Genomic DNA, 15,579 nt, shown 5'->3' with positions numbered 1-15,579 from the left:
TTTAAAAGGCTCTTGAACTTAGGGGGGAGGTACTTAGGGTGGAGTTTAGCCAGCAGGGAGAGGCAGCGAGACGCTTAGACAAGTTTACAAGTTCCAGCATCACTGGTCTCTGGCTGCTGTAATCAGTATGCAATTCTCCAGGCCTCTCTGATTCCCAGTATTAAAGGACCCCAAAGAAAATGAACACCCTCTCAGCCCAATTCTAGGTAATAGATGTTTTCTTGCCAAACAGAGTAGTGTAGCATATTTGACATCATACACAGACTGATGTGCGGCGAAGACAACTGTGGAGCTCTGGTACTCTCAGCGCCGCAGCCTAGGGGCTAACCTGAGAGGCCCAGGTTGGGGTGTATGACCAGGGCTTGAGCATGCTTCATTCACTCAGAGAAAACCGGGGTCATTCCCCACCTCCTCAGTCACTTGGATGAAGACTTCAGAGTTGACAGCCACAGTCATCTGTTGGGAAAAACAGAGAGCCCTCCACCAACCAACCTAACATAATGGAAGAGGAGGGAACGTACATTTGGGAAAGGTGTAAGGAAACAAGCAGGAACGGCAGTGGTGGGTTTCCAACCTTTTGCTAAAACACTGAAGGTTTTAAAACAAAACCTTACCTGGAACAGACACATATATAAACAGATGAAAGTGCAGAAGCTCAGGGTGAGGCAGGGGTGAAGTTTCAGAGCCTGTCTGTATAGCATTCCATTCTCCAGTCCTAACAGTGGCTCCTGAAGTTGTGTGTGGAACCCCAGGACTATAGACACTTTGCAAACCACTAGGCTAGAGAAAGCTTGGGCATTAATAGGCTTAAAGAAAGCTGGGAAATGAAGGGAGCAGGTATCGTCATGGCTGTTTCTGGGCATTTTGCTGTGAAGAGAACGGAATTAAATGTACAGGCATCCTTTGTCATGACTTGGCAACGGTGGTGCACACAACAGATAAGAGGCCTTCCACAACTTGCTTGAGGCAGGTAGACTGACCAACCTACCTTTCTCAGATATTTTTAGGACAAGGTTCCTTATTCTTATCCTCAACTGGGAAGGGCAGATTTGCTTGGGAAACACTTAGATCTTCCTTCTTTGCTCTGCTTCCTCCTACTCTCTACTCACCCCTCAAATCTAAGCCTCTGGCCCCTCCCGAGCTCACAGGTCTCAAGCCTGGTGCCCTCTCTGCTTTGACCTTCAAGGGGGAGGGACCCTGAGGGATAAGTCTAACTCATCAGTATGCAGCTCCCCATTTCCGGTAGAGACGAGCCCCAGACCCACCTATGCACACCACATCCATGAATCCATACATCCCGTAGCAGATCTGGAAGAGGAGGTCTTGGCGCTGCCATTTTGCTGAGGGGCTGAAGGTCGACCAGATGAGCCAAGAGATACTGGCGATGAGGAAGAGGGAACCCAGGATGGCAGCTGCGATCTGAACCTTCTCAATGACTGTCAGAGAGATGGCCTGCCACTGCAGAGAAGAGAACGGCGGGTTAGCGGTTGCTTGGATGCCCTCACCCCACGTCCATCCCATTCCCATCCGTCCTCCTTCTGCTGCCCCAACCTCTCGCCTCTGGATTTAAACCTGGGCTTTCCAACTTGTAATGCAATGGCTATATTTGCAAGTTCCTGAGGCTGACACTGTGCTTTTGACGTGGAGGAAACCTGTATCACACTAGATGATCGGAAGCCTTTACAGGGAGGGGGTTCTGGGCAGGCATGGCTGGGAAGGAAGGCCTTTGTGGTTGATGAGGATACAGACAGAAAAATGGGAAGAAAAAGTGGAAATGCAGAGTGTGGGTGGTGTTCCGGGTCCCCAGAATATTCTTTTCTGAGCAGCACATTATTTTCTCACTAACAGGTGCTGAGAGGGCACAGGCCTTTTTTATTGTTATTATTTTTTTCACTTGTTTTCTACAGCACCACTTGGCATGTCATTTAATATACATGCTAGAGATTACCAATTCAACAGACAAAGACAGGACACAGGATGTAGGGGAGAGGTAAGAAAAACAGTATAATTTACTGACCGTATATTAACACTGAGATTTCAGTGGTTTTTTTAAACAGAAAAAAGCACTATGCTAATAGCAGTGTTGATGGATGGGTGGAAGGCTAGGGTGTGGGTGGGTTTCTACTCCAAAATTCTATGAGTCTATGGCTGGTCCAGGTAGCATAGGCCTAGATGAGCCGTGAGTTGGATTTTAGTTTGGAATTTATTCATACTGTTGCTCAGCAAATATGTACTGGGTATTCTCTGTGTGCCAGGCTTCCTGCTAGGTGCTGAAGACAAAGCAGTAAGCAAAAACATACAAGACTTCTGCCTTCACAGGGCTTTTCATCTAGGGAACACAGACAACCAAATAATTATTTACTACAGCAATCCATCTGGAGTAAGAAAGGGAGGTACATGGCATGTGAGAGCCTACGATAGGGGGTTTCACTTCCCAGAGGAAGCAGTGAGTTGACTGGGAATTTACTGGGCAAAGCGAGGAGGGAGGCATGCTCTGCAGAGGGAAGAGCATGTGCAAAGGCCCTGTGACAGCAGAAAGCCTGGTGAACGTGAAAACCTGGAAGAAGACCAGAGAAGGGGGGAGCAGAGAGCAGGGAGTATGGGGTGAGACGACTGGGAAAGTAAGAAGGGAAGACCACGTGGGAGCTTGAAGAACATGCACAGATTTTTGACTTTATCATAAGAGTAAACATGATGCTCTTGAACAGTTTTTTTTTTTTTTGCGGTAAGTGGGCCTCTCACTGTTGTGGCCTCTCCCGTTGTGGAGCACAGGCTCCAGACGCGCAGGCTCAGCGGCCATGGCTCCCGGGCCCAGCCGCTCCATGGCATGTGGGATCTTCCCGGACCGGGGCACGGACCCGTGTCCCCTGCATTTGCAGACGGACTCTCAACCACTGCGCCACCAGGGAAGCCCTCTTGAACAATTTTAAGAAGGGAACTGACAGGATCTGGTTTGGGAAGGTGGAGGGAAGGACTATCTCCTGACTGTAGCAGTTTGCATAATGCCCTGCAGAGAGCATCCCCAGAAGGCATTTTAGGAGATATTTCAGGAGGCATTTCAGAACTCTCAAGGAAAGGCGGACAACCTTCCTTCTGCCAACAGTGAGCCTTCTCTGCACATTAAATGGCCTGGATGGAAGCACTGATTCTGGCTCCAGCCAGGACTGACCAGAGGCCCCTAAGGAACTGTAACTACTGGAAAACATTTTGCTTGCTAGTCTAGATGTAGGACATTAGCCTTTGCACTTAATTATACAGATCGCATCCCATCACAGGTAATTGGGCCTTTACATTTTCCACTCTCCAGCCTAGGGTTACACATAACAAAGGCATTTTCCAGAAGATGGCCTGATCCGACAGGCTCCTCTCTTAGACAACAAATGCTTCTTCCAGAGCGTGCCTCCTGACTGAGCTTTTTGTTTCCACCACTGTGACATCAATACCCTCCCTTTCTGCTCCAGATTTCACAAACCCCAAATGGAGAGGCAGAGGAAGCTCCCCTTAATCCCTGAAGCCCCTTCCTACCAGCCCCTAAGCCACCTGAGGAAACTAAACAGCGCTCCCGACTACAATTTGAAGCAGGAAGAAGAAAGAACAGGATGGGGTGATATGCACAAGGCTCTCCTCCTGTCTGTCCGATGGGAGGCTCCACAGAGCTGCAAGGAGAAAGCAGAGGACAGGAGAGCTCTGCAATCTCCCAGGGAGGCTGGGAAGGGGAGAAGGGCCCCAGAGGCACCAGGCTGTGCCACCGCCAGACCCCCAGAGCTTCGTCCCCAGCGAGATCCCGATCGCAGTGTCCTGAGATTTCTCCGTGCCCAGCTGTGCAGCAAATGGAGAGACAAAGAGGAAAGCGCATGAAGACGGGATGATTCCTTCCTTATAACAGGACGGGGAAGTGAGCAAGGGCCAGGCGACCCAATCCTAACCCAGCTCTTCTCCAGCTTATGGACTGTGACCTGGGAGAAGTCAATAAGTCATCAAGGGGACTTCCCTGGTGGTGCAGTGGTTGGGAATCCACCTGCCAATGCAGGGGACACGGGTTCGAGCCCTGGTCCAGGAAGATCCTACATGCCACGGAGCAACTAAGCCCACGCACCACAACTACTGAGCCTGTGCTCTGGAGCCCGCAAGCCACAACTGCTGAGCCCGTGTGCTGCAACGGCTGAAGCCCGTGCACCTAGGCCCTGTGCTCTGCACCAAGAGAAGCCACCACAATGAGAAGCCCACGTACCACAATGAGGAGGGGCCCCGGCTCACCACAACTAGAGAAAGCCCGCGCAGCAACGAAGACCCAACGCAGCCAAAAGTAAATAAATAAATAAATACATTTACAAAAATATATATATTTTAAAAAAAAAATCAAGACTTCCAAAAAGTGGAGATGGTTGGTCCCTCCTGCTTCCTAGAGTATTGTGATGGTTAAGTGAAATTAATCAGTGCTCTGAAGGGTACACACTGCCATCATTTCTGTTCTTCATTATGTTTCAGCAAAAGTACAGCTGTGCATGTCAAGGTGGGCCTACTTATAACTGTACTTAGCAAACTCCGTGCTGGGCACTGCAGGGTAGAGGTTAAGGGCCAGACTCAGAAGTCAGACCCCTTGGATGTAACCCTGCTCCACCAGGGTGACCTTGGACAAACTGCTGACCCCTCTGTGCCTCTACTGTCTCATCTGTAAACTGGGAATAATAACAGTGCATTGGGTTGTTTTCAGTATTAAATGTGATAATGTATGGGAATACCTAGAACATTGACTGGTCCCCAGTTAGCACTAACTAAATGTTCATTAATATGATGGCAGTTCAGGTGTAGCAAAGAGGATGAGAAGCAGCCACGGAGCCTTGAGACCACAAGGCTACCCTGAAATGCCTCTTTTCTCAAGGGGCACTTTCTAGAAACAGAGCTTGCGGAGGGTCACTGAGATAACGTGCTGTCTTGTCCACTGTTTCTCACAGCATCGTATGGGGCGAGAACCAAGAGGTGAGAGAGCTGAGACCTGCAAGAAACGTTCCCACTCTGACGGCAGAGGTCGCTCCGGCACCCCATCCATTGCTCTGCTCGCTCGTGGTAGGGCCTGCCTGCTCCATCCTGTACCACAGATGGTCGGGCTCGCCTGGGAGAGCAGAAGTTGCCCCGCCATGGCTGAGCAAGCAGCCGTCTCACACCTGGCTGAGCCCGAGCCCAGGACATGCAATTGGGACAATCTGGGCCACGATCACACAACACTGCTGCCAGTCCGGACTATATCCTTCTTCTGGTACTATCTGGAAAAGTGAAATGGCATTTACTGAGCACACACCATTGAATGCAATGGTCCGCTCCCAATCCAGAAGTAACAGAATCAGAGAGTCTCCAGCGACTAAAAACTCACAGTTAAAGACACGGTAGTAACTTAAGAATAAAGCCATAGATCAAATTTGTCAATACTGCCGTCTGCTTACCGCACCTATGAGATTAGAATGACCTTTTCTTACCTTTTCTTTACCCCCAGGAAAAAGTTATCCCTAAATGGTTCTTCATTTTTTGTGTCGAGGGCTGATTCCTGTTTATGAGCCAAGGGCGGGGCCAAGGGGGCACTTGGGGGTGAGCTTGTGGGTTTGGACTCTGACCCTTTTCCAAGGTTTGAATCAGCTGAGAAGGAAGGGAAGAGTTAACGCACTCCAGGGCGTGGAATCAGCTGCCTCACGGCACTGCTATTTTAAGACACTTCAAGATTTTGGAATGAATGGCTAAAGATGGAACCAGCGCAGGGAGAAGCACTTCTTATTCTGACCCCTTGGTACACTGTCAGGATGGCGAGGTGCCTGGGGGCTCTAATGCCTCCTTCCGGAAATAAGCCTCCCCGCTGGCCCGCACGTGCGGACACTGCAACGCCAGGTGTTTCCAGCTGCCCTTCATGCAAAGATCCCATGCCACCATCACCCCCAGAGCACTCACCCTCCTGGGGCTGCAGGATTGACTCCCTCCCACCCCCTCGGAGAGGAGGAGAGAGACAACGGGTGCCAAGCTGCTGAGTTCCCGCCCTCACTAGCGCGCCGGTTCATTGATTATGTGGCAGCTTAACTGGCTGACCGTGCGTTTGTGGAGGTATTTTCAGAAGCAAAGCGCTCTCTCTCTCTCTGTGCCTCGCGGGGGGAACTGTGTGATTTGGAGGATTTACGACATGGTGCAGGGCCTGCCAGCTGCTTGGGGGTGATGGATGTATCCGGGCAGGGCGGGAGGGTTCGGGGAGGACGGTGGGGGAGCCCCTAGTTCTGACGGGTCCAGCCCTGTGTGAATCTGTTTCGCAGAGCCCACCCGAGCCCTGCCCTCCCTGCCCTGGCCCTTCACAGACAACTCTTCAGAGTCTCTCCCATTTCTTTCTTCCTTGCCCCCTCTTCTCTTTTCCTCTGCTTCCCTCTCCTGTCTCGTCTCCATTTTTCTCTGGTCCCTTATCACAGGAAGGACGGTCTGTGGGCCAGCCACATCCGCATCATTCGATAGCTTGTTAGAAACACGGGATCTCAGGCCCCACCCCACGTGCCTGAATCACAGTCTGTGTTTTGACCAGATTCCAGGTGAAGGACACATTCAAGTTAGGGAAGTACCACTGAGTCTCCTCTCTCTCTGTTTCTTCTTTTCCGCCCGTAGCTTTACCACTGTCTTTCTCCTCACCCTCCCACCCTACCTTTTTCCCCTCCTGCACTCGTCTGTCCTCTGCTCTTCCTTGTTTTTTCCTCCCTCCTTCCCTTCCTCCCCTCTTTTCTTCCTATTCCTTTTCCTTATCTTTCTGATGTCATCCATTCATTCAGTCATCCATTAGCTCACTTATTCTCTCTCTCCCATCTGATTCTCCACATCTCTTTACCTCTATATCTATTTCTCTCTCTTGGCCCCAATCCCTTTCTCCTCTTCTGGCTGAGCCTTAAGAGAAAACACAAAAATTCTTTCACCCCCTCCTGCCCGGTTGCCATCTGCCGTCTCGCCCACCTGGCCCATCTCGTTCTTTTTCTCCAAACCGCCCAGACTCTAAGGTGAAGTCGTCCTCCCGCCGAAAAGCAGGGGGTGTGGGAAAGCCCGGGCCGGAACCCCAGCGTCCCAGCGGGCAGCCCCCGGTTGTACCTGCAGAGGGTTCTTTGTGCTGATGGCGATGACGTGGTACTTGTAGTAGCACAGCTCGCAGCTCCAGCAGCCCCGCTCGCTGATCCACTTGATGAGGCAAGGCTGGTGCGTGCACTTGACCGAGCCGTCGCAGCGGCACGGGCTCAGCAGCTCCCCCTGCAGGGAGAGAGGCGGAGGGTGGTGAGGCCCGAGCCCCGCCGTCTGGGGGTGGCGTTGGGGGTCTGGCCTCCTGAGTTTGCCCCCCAGGCTGGTTTGCCCCCCAGCCCTCCCCGTCTCGGGGCAGGCCAGACCACTGGCTTATTGGGAGGCCCCAGACACTAGCGCGGAGGGCTGGCCTCCAGATCCGCAGCTTCCGTGAAGTCAGCGAACAATTCTGCGCCCCCGGCTCCTACTCGGTACTGCCCAAGTCCTAGGGTTTCCGCGGAAATGAGTCGGGGGCTTTCTGTGGAAGCCCTCTGCCATCCAAAGGGGGTGTCAGCCTAGACAGGCTTCTCTTTAAAGGCTCAGCCAGGGGTCTCAAACTCAAATGCTCTCAGGGCCAGACAGGCGACACAAGTGACAGAAGCCAGCTGGTGGAGGTTAGGACGGATCGGAGGGCCCAGACCCCGGTTGCAGGGACAGCCATTACCGGCTGTACATGTGGGAATCTAGGTGGCACTTTTCAACGTGAAACATCCCCATAGTCAAATGTCAACACCGAATCCGCGTTTTGAATACGGTGTATCGTGAGGATCATTTTGCCTGAGTCCGGAGCTCCGGTCCTGAGCTTTCGCACTCTTCTGAAGGACGGCCCGTAGAGACCCAGGTCCGCTCTGTGAAGCCTCTTGCCCCTGGTCCCAGAGTGACAAAAACATAGCAGGCAGGCCTGAATCCTGGGGACCTAGGAGCCTGGGCAGGTGCCCTCTCAGAAGGCCTGGGGCCCTCTGGGCACGTCCCTCGGGCCTGGTTGGGAGTGACTGGGAAGCCCAGCCTGGCGCAGGCCTCGAAGCAGGGAGGCAAAGGCGGTGGCTGGATTTGAAGCCCCTTGTGAGTGGACCGCAGAGCTGGGTTCAGTCCCCAGAGCACCCCGCGACCATACGTCACATGACCATGACTGAAGCCTGCGTCTGCTTCCTGCTGGGCCTGATGCTGCAGCCCCAGAGGACCTCCTTGAGCCTCCCTCGCTGACTCCTCTTCTCTCCTCTCTCCTCCCTTTCCCCTCTCTCCCCGTGTGTTCTTTTCCTCCCTCCTCACTCAGGGTCTATCATTTCTTCTTGCTGACTCCTGTCCACCCAATGCCTTCATATACCTTCTCAGGGACTTCAGGAGTGGGGCCCACCCAACTCCCCAACCTGTGCTCCCTTCTGACCTATCCCATGGCCTCCCCCTTCCTTACTTCCTATGCCCTCCCTCCCCCAGCTCATCTATTTTGGGAAAATGTCTTCTGCCTCACTCCTATCAAAGGACCCAGGAGCTGCCATGCATAGCCCCGTTCCCTACTCCCCACGCTGATGTATTTGAGATATGGCCACTTAAGCCATGTTTCTGTTAGTTTGGGGATTTCACTATTCAGAAAACCACATCTTGTTCCCAACTTTGAATAAACAGGCACAGGAGCTCCTGACCTATGGGTTACAGAACTTCATTTGTATATTTAATCATGCTCTTGGCTGTAAACTGTAGAACCAGCCATTTCCTCCCAAGATGCTTGGAATCATCTTTCACTTCAATTTCTATCATTCAAAGACTGCCCCTTGGCCTGGATGTGTTCTAGAGTGTCCTTTGGCACCTGATATACCTGTCAAACTGCTTCTCTGTCTTCATGATGGTTCCAAAGCCACCTCCTACAGGGAGTCATCCCTGATTTCTTGATTTGAGTGCAATGCCTTGATCGCTGAGGGCCTTATCAGCACAACCTTATGAGGCTCTCTTCATATGCCTGTCTACCTCCCAGAGGAGCCCTGGAAGGCAGGTATGGGGGGGGTCATTCATCTTTGCACCCCATTCCCCCAGCGCCTAGCTTACTCTCAGCAGGTCCTCAACAACCTTTGTGTTTGAGTGAGTGAAAACATAAGTCAGGTGTCTGCTCAGGTTTCCTGCCTGGCCCTGAGGAGCAGGGATGAGACTGCCCACTCCATAAGAATGGGAACCAGGTCCATCTTGTTGACCTTGGGACCCCAGCACCTCACTCAGTGCCCAGCACTCCCTGTATGTATGTACAATGAAGGAACATGGTGGCAGATATGCTCAGGGTGCCTCATCCCCATAAAGTCCTCCCTGGTTCCCCACTCTGATCCTTCAGTGTTGACAGGTCCCCTCACTGTGGCTGAAAGCCTGGAGCCTTCCTATACCCGCTGTGAGAGCACTTCCCCCATGTGTCTCTGGGTCACTACAGTGTGACCCTTCACAGAAGCATTTGTATCTTATATCCATCTTTGCACCCTTAGCACCTAGTACAGTGCCTGAAACAATTAGACAATCCATCCCACTTTTTTTTTTTGTGGCCATGCCCCATGGCATGTGGGGTCCGAATTCCCCGACCAGAGATCGAACCTGCGCCCCCTGCAGTGGAAGCACAGAGTCTTAACCACTGGACCGCCAGGGAATTCCCACTCTCCATCCAACTTTAACAGTGCAGTGCACACACAGCTGTTTGATGAATAAGAGGTTTTGCTCCTCTAGGACATGGCCAGCCTCTGGCTCCAGGGAGAGAAGTAGGACAGGCAGGAGATGCCCACATTGCTGGGCACTCACCACAGCCATTGAGGCCCTTGGTATTGAGAAGCTGCTGTGTGGTTCTGAGAAAAAAATAGGAGGGGGAGGTTGGGGAGAGGTGCTGAGGGAGAGGCAAAAGCCCTCGTTATTCATGGAAGTATCTCTTAGGCTCGTTCATTCTAAAGGATGAGCTGGGTTTGATTAATCGGGTTGTTAAGCAGCCATGTCAAATTGCCAATCAAGTAAGAGACATTACTTCCGGTCCCTGGCAACAGTGCCAGACAATAGCAAAGGCCGTTCTCCTTGCTTTCCAAATGGCAGCCACGAGACAAGGGAGGAAGAGCCGCTGGCCAGGCATAACCGATGACAAGACCTGGGCTCTCCATCGTGACTCTGGATGTGGGACCATCACTGGAGCCCCCGAGTTATCTAGAGAAGGAGGCAGCATGAGCTGGCCTGGTCCCAGTGCCTGGCCACAGGCCGAGAGGCCAAAGGTATGCTGTTTCCCCTGGAGCTCCCGGTCCCCCACGCTCTCCCTTGGCACCAGTCAACCCAAAAGGCAGGATGGGGACTTGCTTTCTTGGTGCCACGAATATTAGAAAGCAAGGACACCAAAGCTGTTAGAAAAGTTTAACTTCGATGAAGGAAGCAATCCAGGATTTTAGAAAGAAGAACCTGCAGAGAAGCTGTTTTAACCTTGGCATTCACGTAAGCTTTTTACCTTATGATTTAGCATATTTTTATGTACATTGGGGTGGAGGGCCATAATCTTTTTTGTGTTTAGGACTTCTAAGAGGTCTGAACCTGGACACTGTACCATCTTTGACTGGTCAACCTGTGCTTCTTCAAGAAAGGAAAAATGGAAATGAGCCAATAGCCAGACGGGTTCAGGTTAGACTGAAGGAAGGTGTTCTTTGCAGTAAACTCTATTAAAAGTTAAAATGGTGGAACGTGGAAATTGAGGTGATAAACATCTCTCAGTATAACAGAGACGCCTATTGAAAAGGTTAAATGACCAACTCAAGGTTACTCAGCCAGGGACTTCCCTGGTGGCACAGTGGTTAAGAATCTGCCTGCCGATGCAGGGGACACGGGTTGGAGTCCTGGTCCAGAAAGATGCCACATGCCGCGGAGCAGCTAAACCCATGCGCCACAACTACTGAAGCCCGTGCGCCTAGAGCCTGTGCTCCGCAACAAGAGAAGCCAACCGCGATGAGAAGCCTGCGCACCGCAAAGAAGAGTAGCCCCCGCCCGCTGCAACTAGAGAAAGCCTGCACACAGCAGAAAAGAGCCAACACAGCCCAAAATAAGTAAATAAAATAAATTTATTTTTTAAAAAAAGTGGTCACTCAGCCAACCAGTGGCATGGCCCGAATGTAAAGCCGGGTCTTTCTGACATCAGACTCTGAACCCACACCTGTGCCCATGGGTCTCTTCTGTGGTCCAGCTCCAGCCCTTCCGCCAAGTCTCCCATGACTGCCAGCTACAGACCCATCTTCTCTCCCTGCGTCATCACCCACAGTTTGGCCCTTAATCAGTCTTCAGCTGTTTCCTCTGGGATTTGGGGTGCTCCTGCATAACCCACAGGACTGGGCACGGCATAGCTGCACAATAAAGGTGCACTTACTGGCTGGACAGGCACCAGGGTAAGGCAGAGGACAGGCCCTGTGGCCCAGCTCCTGAGGGTCCAGCCTTTGGGCTGGAGGATTATTACGGACTTGTCTGCAGTGTTCAGTAAACTCCACAGCACAGAACAGCTCATTAAATGCCAAGGGCACCAGACACTTCCTCAATGAACAGCTTGGAGCTTTGGGGCCCAGAGATGACCCTGGGAATGACTAAGGCAAGAAAGAAGGATCTTCTCTAATCACCGGGCCCCCATGGGACACGGTGTAAGGGACGGGTGAAGAGCATGGTTTGGGGAGACCAAGTCCTTAGGTTTAAATGCCTCTTCAGCTCTTACTGGCTGTGCAAACTTGGGCAAGTCTCTTAACCTCTGTGAGGCTCTGTTTCTTCATCTTTCCGTTGCAGGCAACTCTTACCTCCTCAAAGCCTATCTGTAAGAATGGAGTGAGATCATGCATGCAAAGTGCTGGACACAGAGCCTGGCCCAAGTAAGTCCTCTTGTGAAAATATTCCAATTCTAACTCGCCTTTCCATAAGGACTTTAGTTGCATAGTTTTTTCTACTACAACTCTAACCTATGCTCCGATGATCAAATAGGTAAGACGGGAGCCATGCCTTAAGTAAAGGGTCAACTAAGCCTAGAGGGAGGTTGAGATAAAAGAAATGCCTAAGAGAGTCCACCCTGGTGAGGTGGGTAAGGGGTTGGAACACAGGTCTCCCTTCTGGCCCAGGACTGTCCTCTGTGTTACCAGGGATCACTGAGAGTGTTTGGGGGCCCTCTTTCCCTGGGGAGGCTGAACAGGAGGCCGCTTGGATGGGTTAAGCGGGGTCATGCTAGAGGCAGGACAAGGTTATCCATAGCCTGTGGCTGTGGCTGAGCTGGTGTGTGGGGAAGAGAACAGGATGGATTTTCCTTGCTGCCAAGTAACACAGCAAGCTGCAGGCGCGAGACTCCAGTCATGTCTCCATTCACAGATTTCTTTCTGCTTATTTCTGCCTTGCTTCAATTCTTCTCCCCTCAGTCTGAAAGGACTTGCTTCTGGAGTCCTTAGGTTACCTAGTTGCCATGGCAGTGACAGGTAAGCCAAAGACTTCGCCTTCCACCCACATGGGCACCAGGCATCCTTGCCACTGAGCAGAAAGAAAAAAATAGTCTAGTGAAGAAAAGACAGCCCCAGTCCTGCTGTAGTTTGCAGCTCTGGGAGCTCAGAACAAAGGAAACAATAGCCTTGGGGTGCAGTTTAGGGACATTTCCCTTTATTGAGACTAACATGGTGGTTAAGAGCTTGGACCCTAATCCCACACAGATTCGGGTATACCCAGGCTCTTATAATCTGTGTGATCCTGGGCAAGTTGCTTAACCTCTCTGGGCCTCATTCAATCATTCGTTTATTCATCAAATATACATCTAGTATGTTCCAAGTTCTTTTCTAGGTGACAGGGATACAGCAGTGAATGCTACTAATCAAAATTCTCTAGTCAAGAGGGACAGACGTTTTAAGACGATAAACAAGTAAACTATAAGTACCTGAGATGTTGTTACGTGCTATGGAGAAAAATAAGCAGGGAAGGGCTTCCCTGGTGGCGCAGTGGTTGAGAATCTGCCTGCCAATGCAGGGGACACGGGTTCGAGCCCTGGTCTGGGAAGATCCCACATGCTGCGGAGCAACTAGGCCCATGAGCCACAACTACTGAACCTGCGCATCTGGAGCCTGTGCTCCGCAACAAGAAAGGCCGCAATAGTGAGAGGCCCGCGCACCGCGATGAAGAGTGGCTCCCGCTTGCCACAACTAGAGAAAGCCCTCGCACAGAAACAAAGGCCCAACACAGCCAAAAAAAAAAAAAAAAAAAGAAGCAGGTAAAAGGAAAATGGAATACCAGGGAGGGGACAAGTTGAAATTCTAAAAATGGGGACATTTGAGTGAAGACCTGAGGATGATAAGGAGCAAGCCATGCAGGTCTATGGGGCTCTGGGCAGAGAGAACATCAACTGCAAATGTCCTGAGGCAGAAGCATACCTAGCACCAAAGAGGCTGGTGTGTCTGGGCTAGAGTGAATGGAAGGACAGCGATTAGGACATGAGGTCAGAGATATAATGGGGATCAAGAATGGGGGACAAGTCAGACAAGGCTTGTGGGCCATTTTAATGACTTGGCATTTTTTGTGAAGGAAATGGGAAATCATGAGCTTGTTTTGAGCAGAGGAGAGTGACATGATCTGACCACGTGTGACAGGATGCTTCTGGCTACTGTATTGAAAATAGACCAGGAGGAAGTACGGTCCAAGTAGGGAGCCAGGAGGCTGTAATCCAGGTGAGCGGTGATGGTGTTTTGGACCAGTAGGGTAACAATGGAAGTTCTGAGAAACTTCTGGATATATTTTTGAAGATAGCAATGGAAGTTCTGAGGAAGTTTCTGGGTATATTTTTGAAGATACAGATATTAAGATTTGCTGATGGATTGGGTGTGGTGGATGAGAGGAGAAAAGTCAAGGATGATGAAGGTCTGAGCAGTGAGAAGCCTGGAGTGTTGCCTTCAGTTGAGATGGGAAAGACTGAGGTGGGGGGCAGGTTTTGGAGGGTAGATTGGGAGCTCATTTGGAGATGTGTACATTTTGAGATGCCCGTTAAATATCGAAGTGAAGACATGGACTTGGGATGGCAATATATATTTGTCTGGGCTTTAGGGGAGAGTTCCAGGCTCAAGATATACATTTGAGAGTCACTGGCATACAAATGATGTTTCAAGCCATGAGCCCAGGTGGGAAAAGGGAGGGATACGAGGGATGTTTCCTGGAGGATGCCAAGATGTCGGAGCTTAGGAGATGGGAAAGAACCAGAAGAACCTGAGAGGGAAGGTCAGTGGGCTGAGAAGAGAATGTGATGTTCCAAAAGCCGAGGAAGAAGACAAAGCCTTTCAGGAAACAGGGAGCCCTGTCAGAAGCTGCTGTTGGGTCCAGTTGGATAAGAACTGAGAATTAACCGTGGATTTGGCAAGTTTTCTTTCTATTTCTTCCATTTTCTAGATTAAGCAAAGCCATGGACTGAGAGTGAAGATGATGGAGAGGGTGTTGGAGGTCTGAGAACTGGCATAAAACAGTCATCTGGGAGAGTTTTAAGAGTTTTAATACCAGAAATACTATTTCTGGTATTAAGTCTGCTGAAACAAAAGAATTTTATATTTCTGGGTTGGAGCTTCAGGTTTCTTACCCTTGTGCAAGGAGAATTCACCTGTTTAAGTACATCATAGAAAGGCATTGGTACAACACAGGTTAGGACAGATAAGCTTATGTAACTGTTACATAAGCTAGTTTGTAAGAAATTCTATAATATGAAAGCTTATATTATGAGGGTGTGCCACCCTGCCTGGCACGCAATAAGGTCTCAGTAAATGCCAGACGAACATGGAAAGGGTTATGATAGAGGTTATGGCTGATCTCCTTGTCTCTAAGGCCACCTTCTCACCTACTTCAAACACTGATCAATTTCTTTCCTTCCTTTCTCTCTCCTTTGAATAAGATTCCCTTCTTATTAATAATCCTAATGTTATAAACATCTCACGGTTCTAACAAAGTGCTTTTATAGACGTTATATCATCTACTACCTCAATAACTGAATGAGGCTAATAATTACTTCTGCTTTACTCTATGAGCGCACCCACTCAGAGAGCTTGTTACCTGCTCAAGAGAAAGGCAGGGTGAGGCTCTGAAACCAGTTCTGTCCATCGGGCTGCCCACACCCACAGCATCTCTGCCCACTCCCGTGACCCCTGCCTCCCATCCCTTCTCCCATCGCCAGCAGCCTTGTTCATCAGATCCTTACCTTTCCAGCCCTGACAAAGAGAGATGGCCTTGCTGAATGCCTGCTCATGTATGAACGCAACGGCAGAAACGCTGTTCCCCTTTGCCCCTCTCCTCCGAACCCAATTCCAGGCAGTGTTCACCGGGTATTAACTGATGTGGTGGCTACGGTGGGGACAGAGTGGTTCTAACTCCCCCTCTCACTCCCACCCTTGGCCAGGGGGAGACACTTGTTAAGTCAAAATTAAGAGTCAGTGATTTGGGGGAGTTCCCTGGCGGTCCAGTGGTTAGGACTCGGTGCTTTCACTGCCAAGGGCTCAGGTTCAATCCCTGGTTAGAGAACTAAGATCCTGCCAGCAG

The 15,579-nt window shown here is 50.7% G+C and overlaps 1 protein-coding gene across 1 annotated transcript in view; it reads right to left on the bottom strand.

Annotated features, from left to right (window-relative positions):
• MARCHF4 (membrane associated ring-CH-type finger 4) overlaps positions 1–15,579 on the bottom strand; it is a 101,595-nt gene that overhangs the window by 16,151 nt on the left and 69,865 nt on the right. The window contains exons 2-3 of the mRNA XM_027114568.1: positions 7,102–7,257; positions 1,266–1,458 (exon numbers count right to left, since the gene is read on the bottom strand). Coding sequence (XP_026970369.1) covers positions 1,266–1,458; positions 7,102–7,257 — 349 coding nt within the window. The remainder of the gene's footprint in view (positions 1–1,265; positions 1,459–7,101; positions 7,258–15,579) is intronic.

The sequence above is a fragment of the Aethalodelphis obliquidens genome, unplaced genomic scaffold (genome assembly GCF_003676395.1).
Source record: "Aethalodelphis obliquidens isolate GAN/ISIS:26980383/991018 unplaced genomic scaffold, ASM367639v1 scaffold2, whole genome shotgun sequence".
Taxonomy (NCBI): domain Eukaryota; kingdom Metazoa; phylum Chordata; class Mammalia; order Artiodactyla; family Delphinidae; genus Aethalodelphis; species Aethalodelphis obliquidens.
Note: the sequence above shows the minus strand (reverse complement) of the source record. Positions and strands in the feature narration are given on the sequence as shown.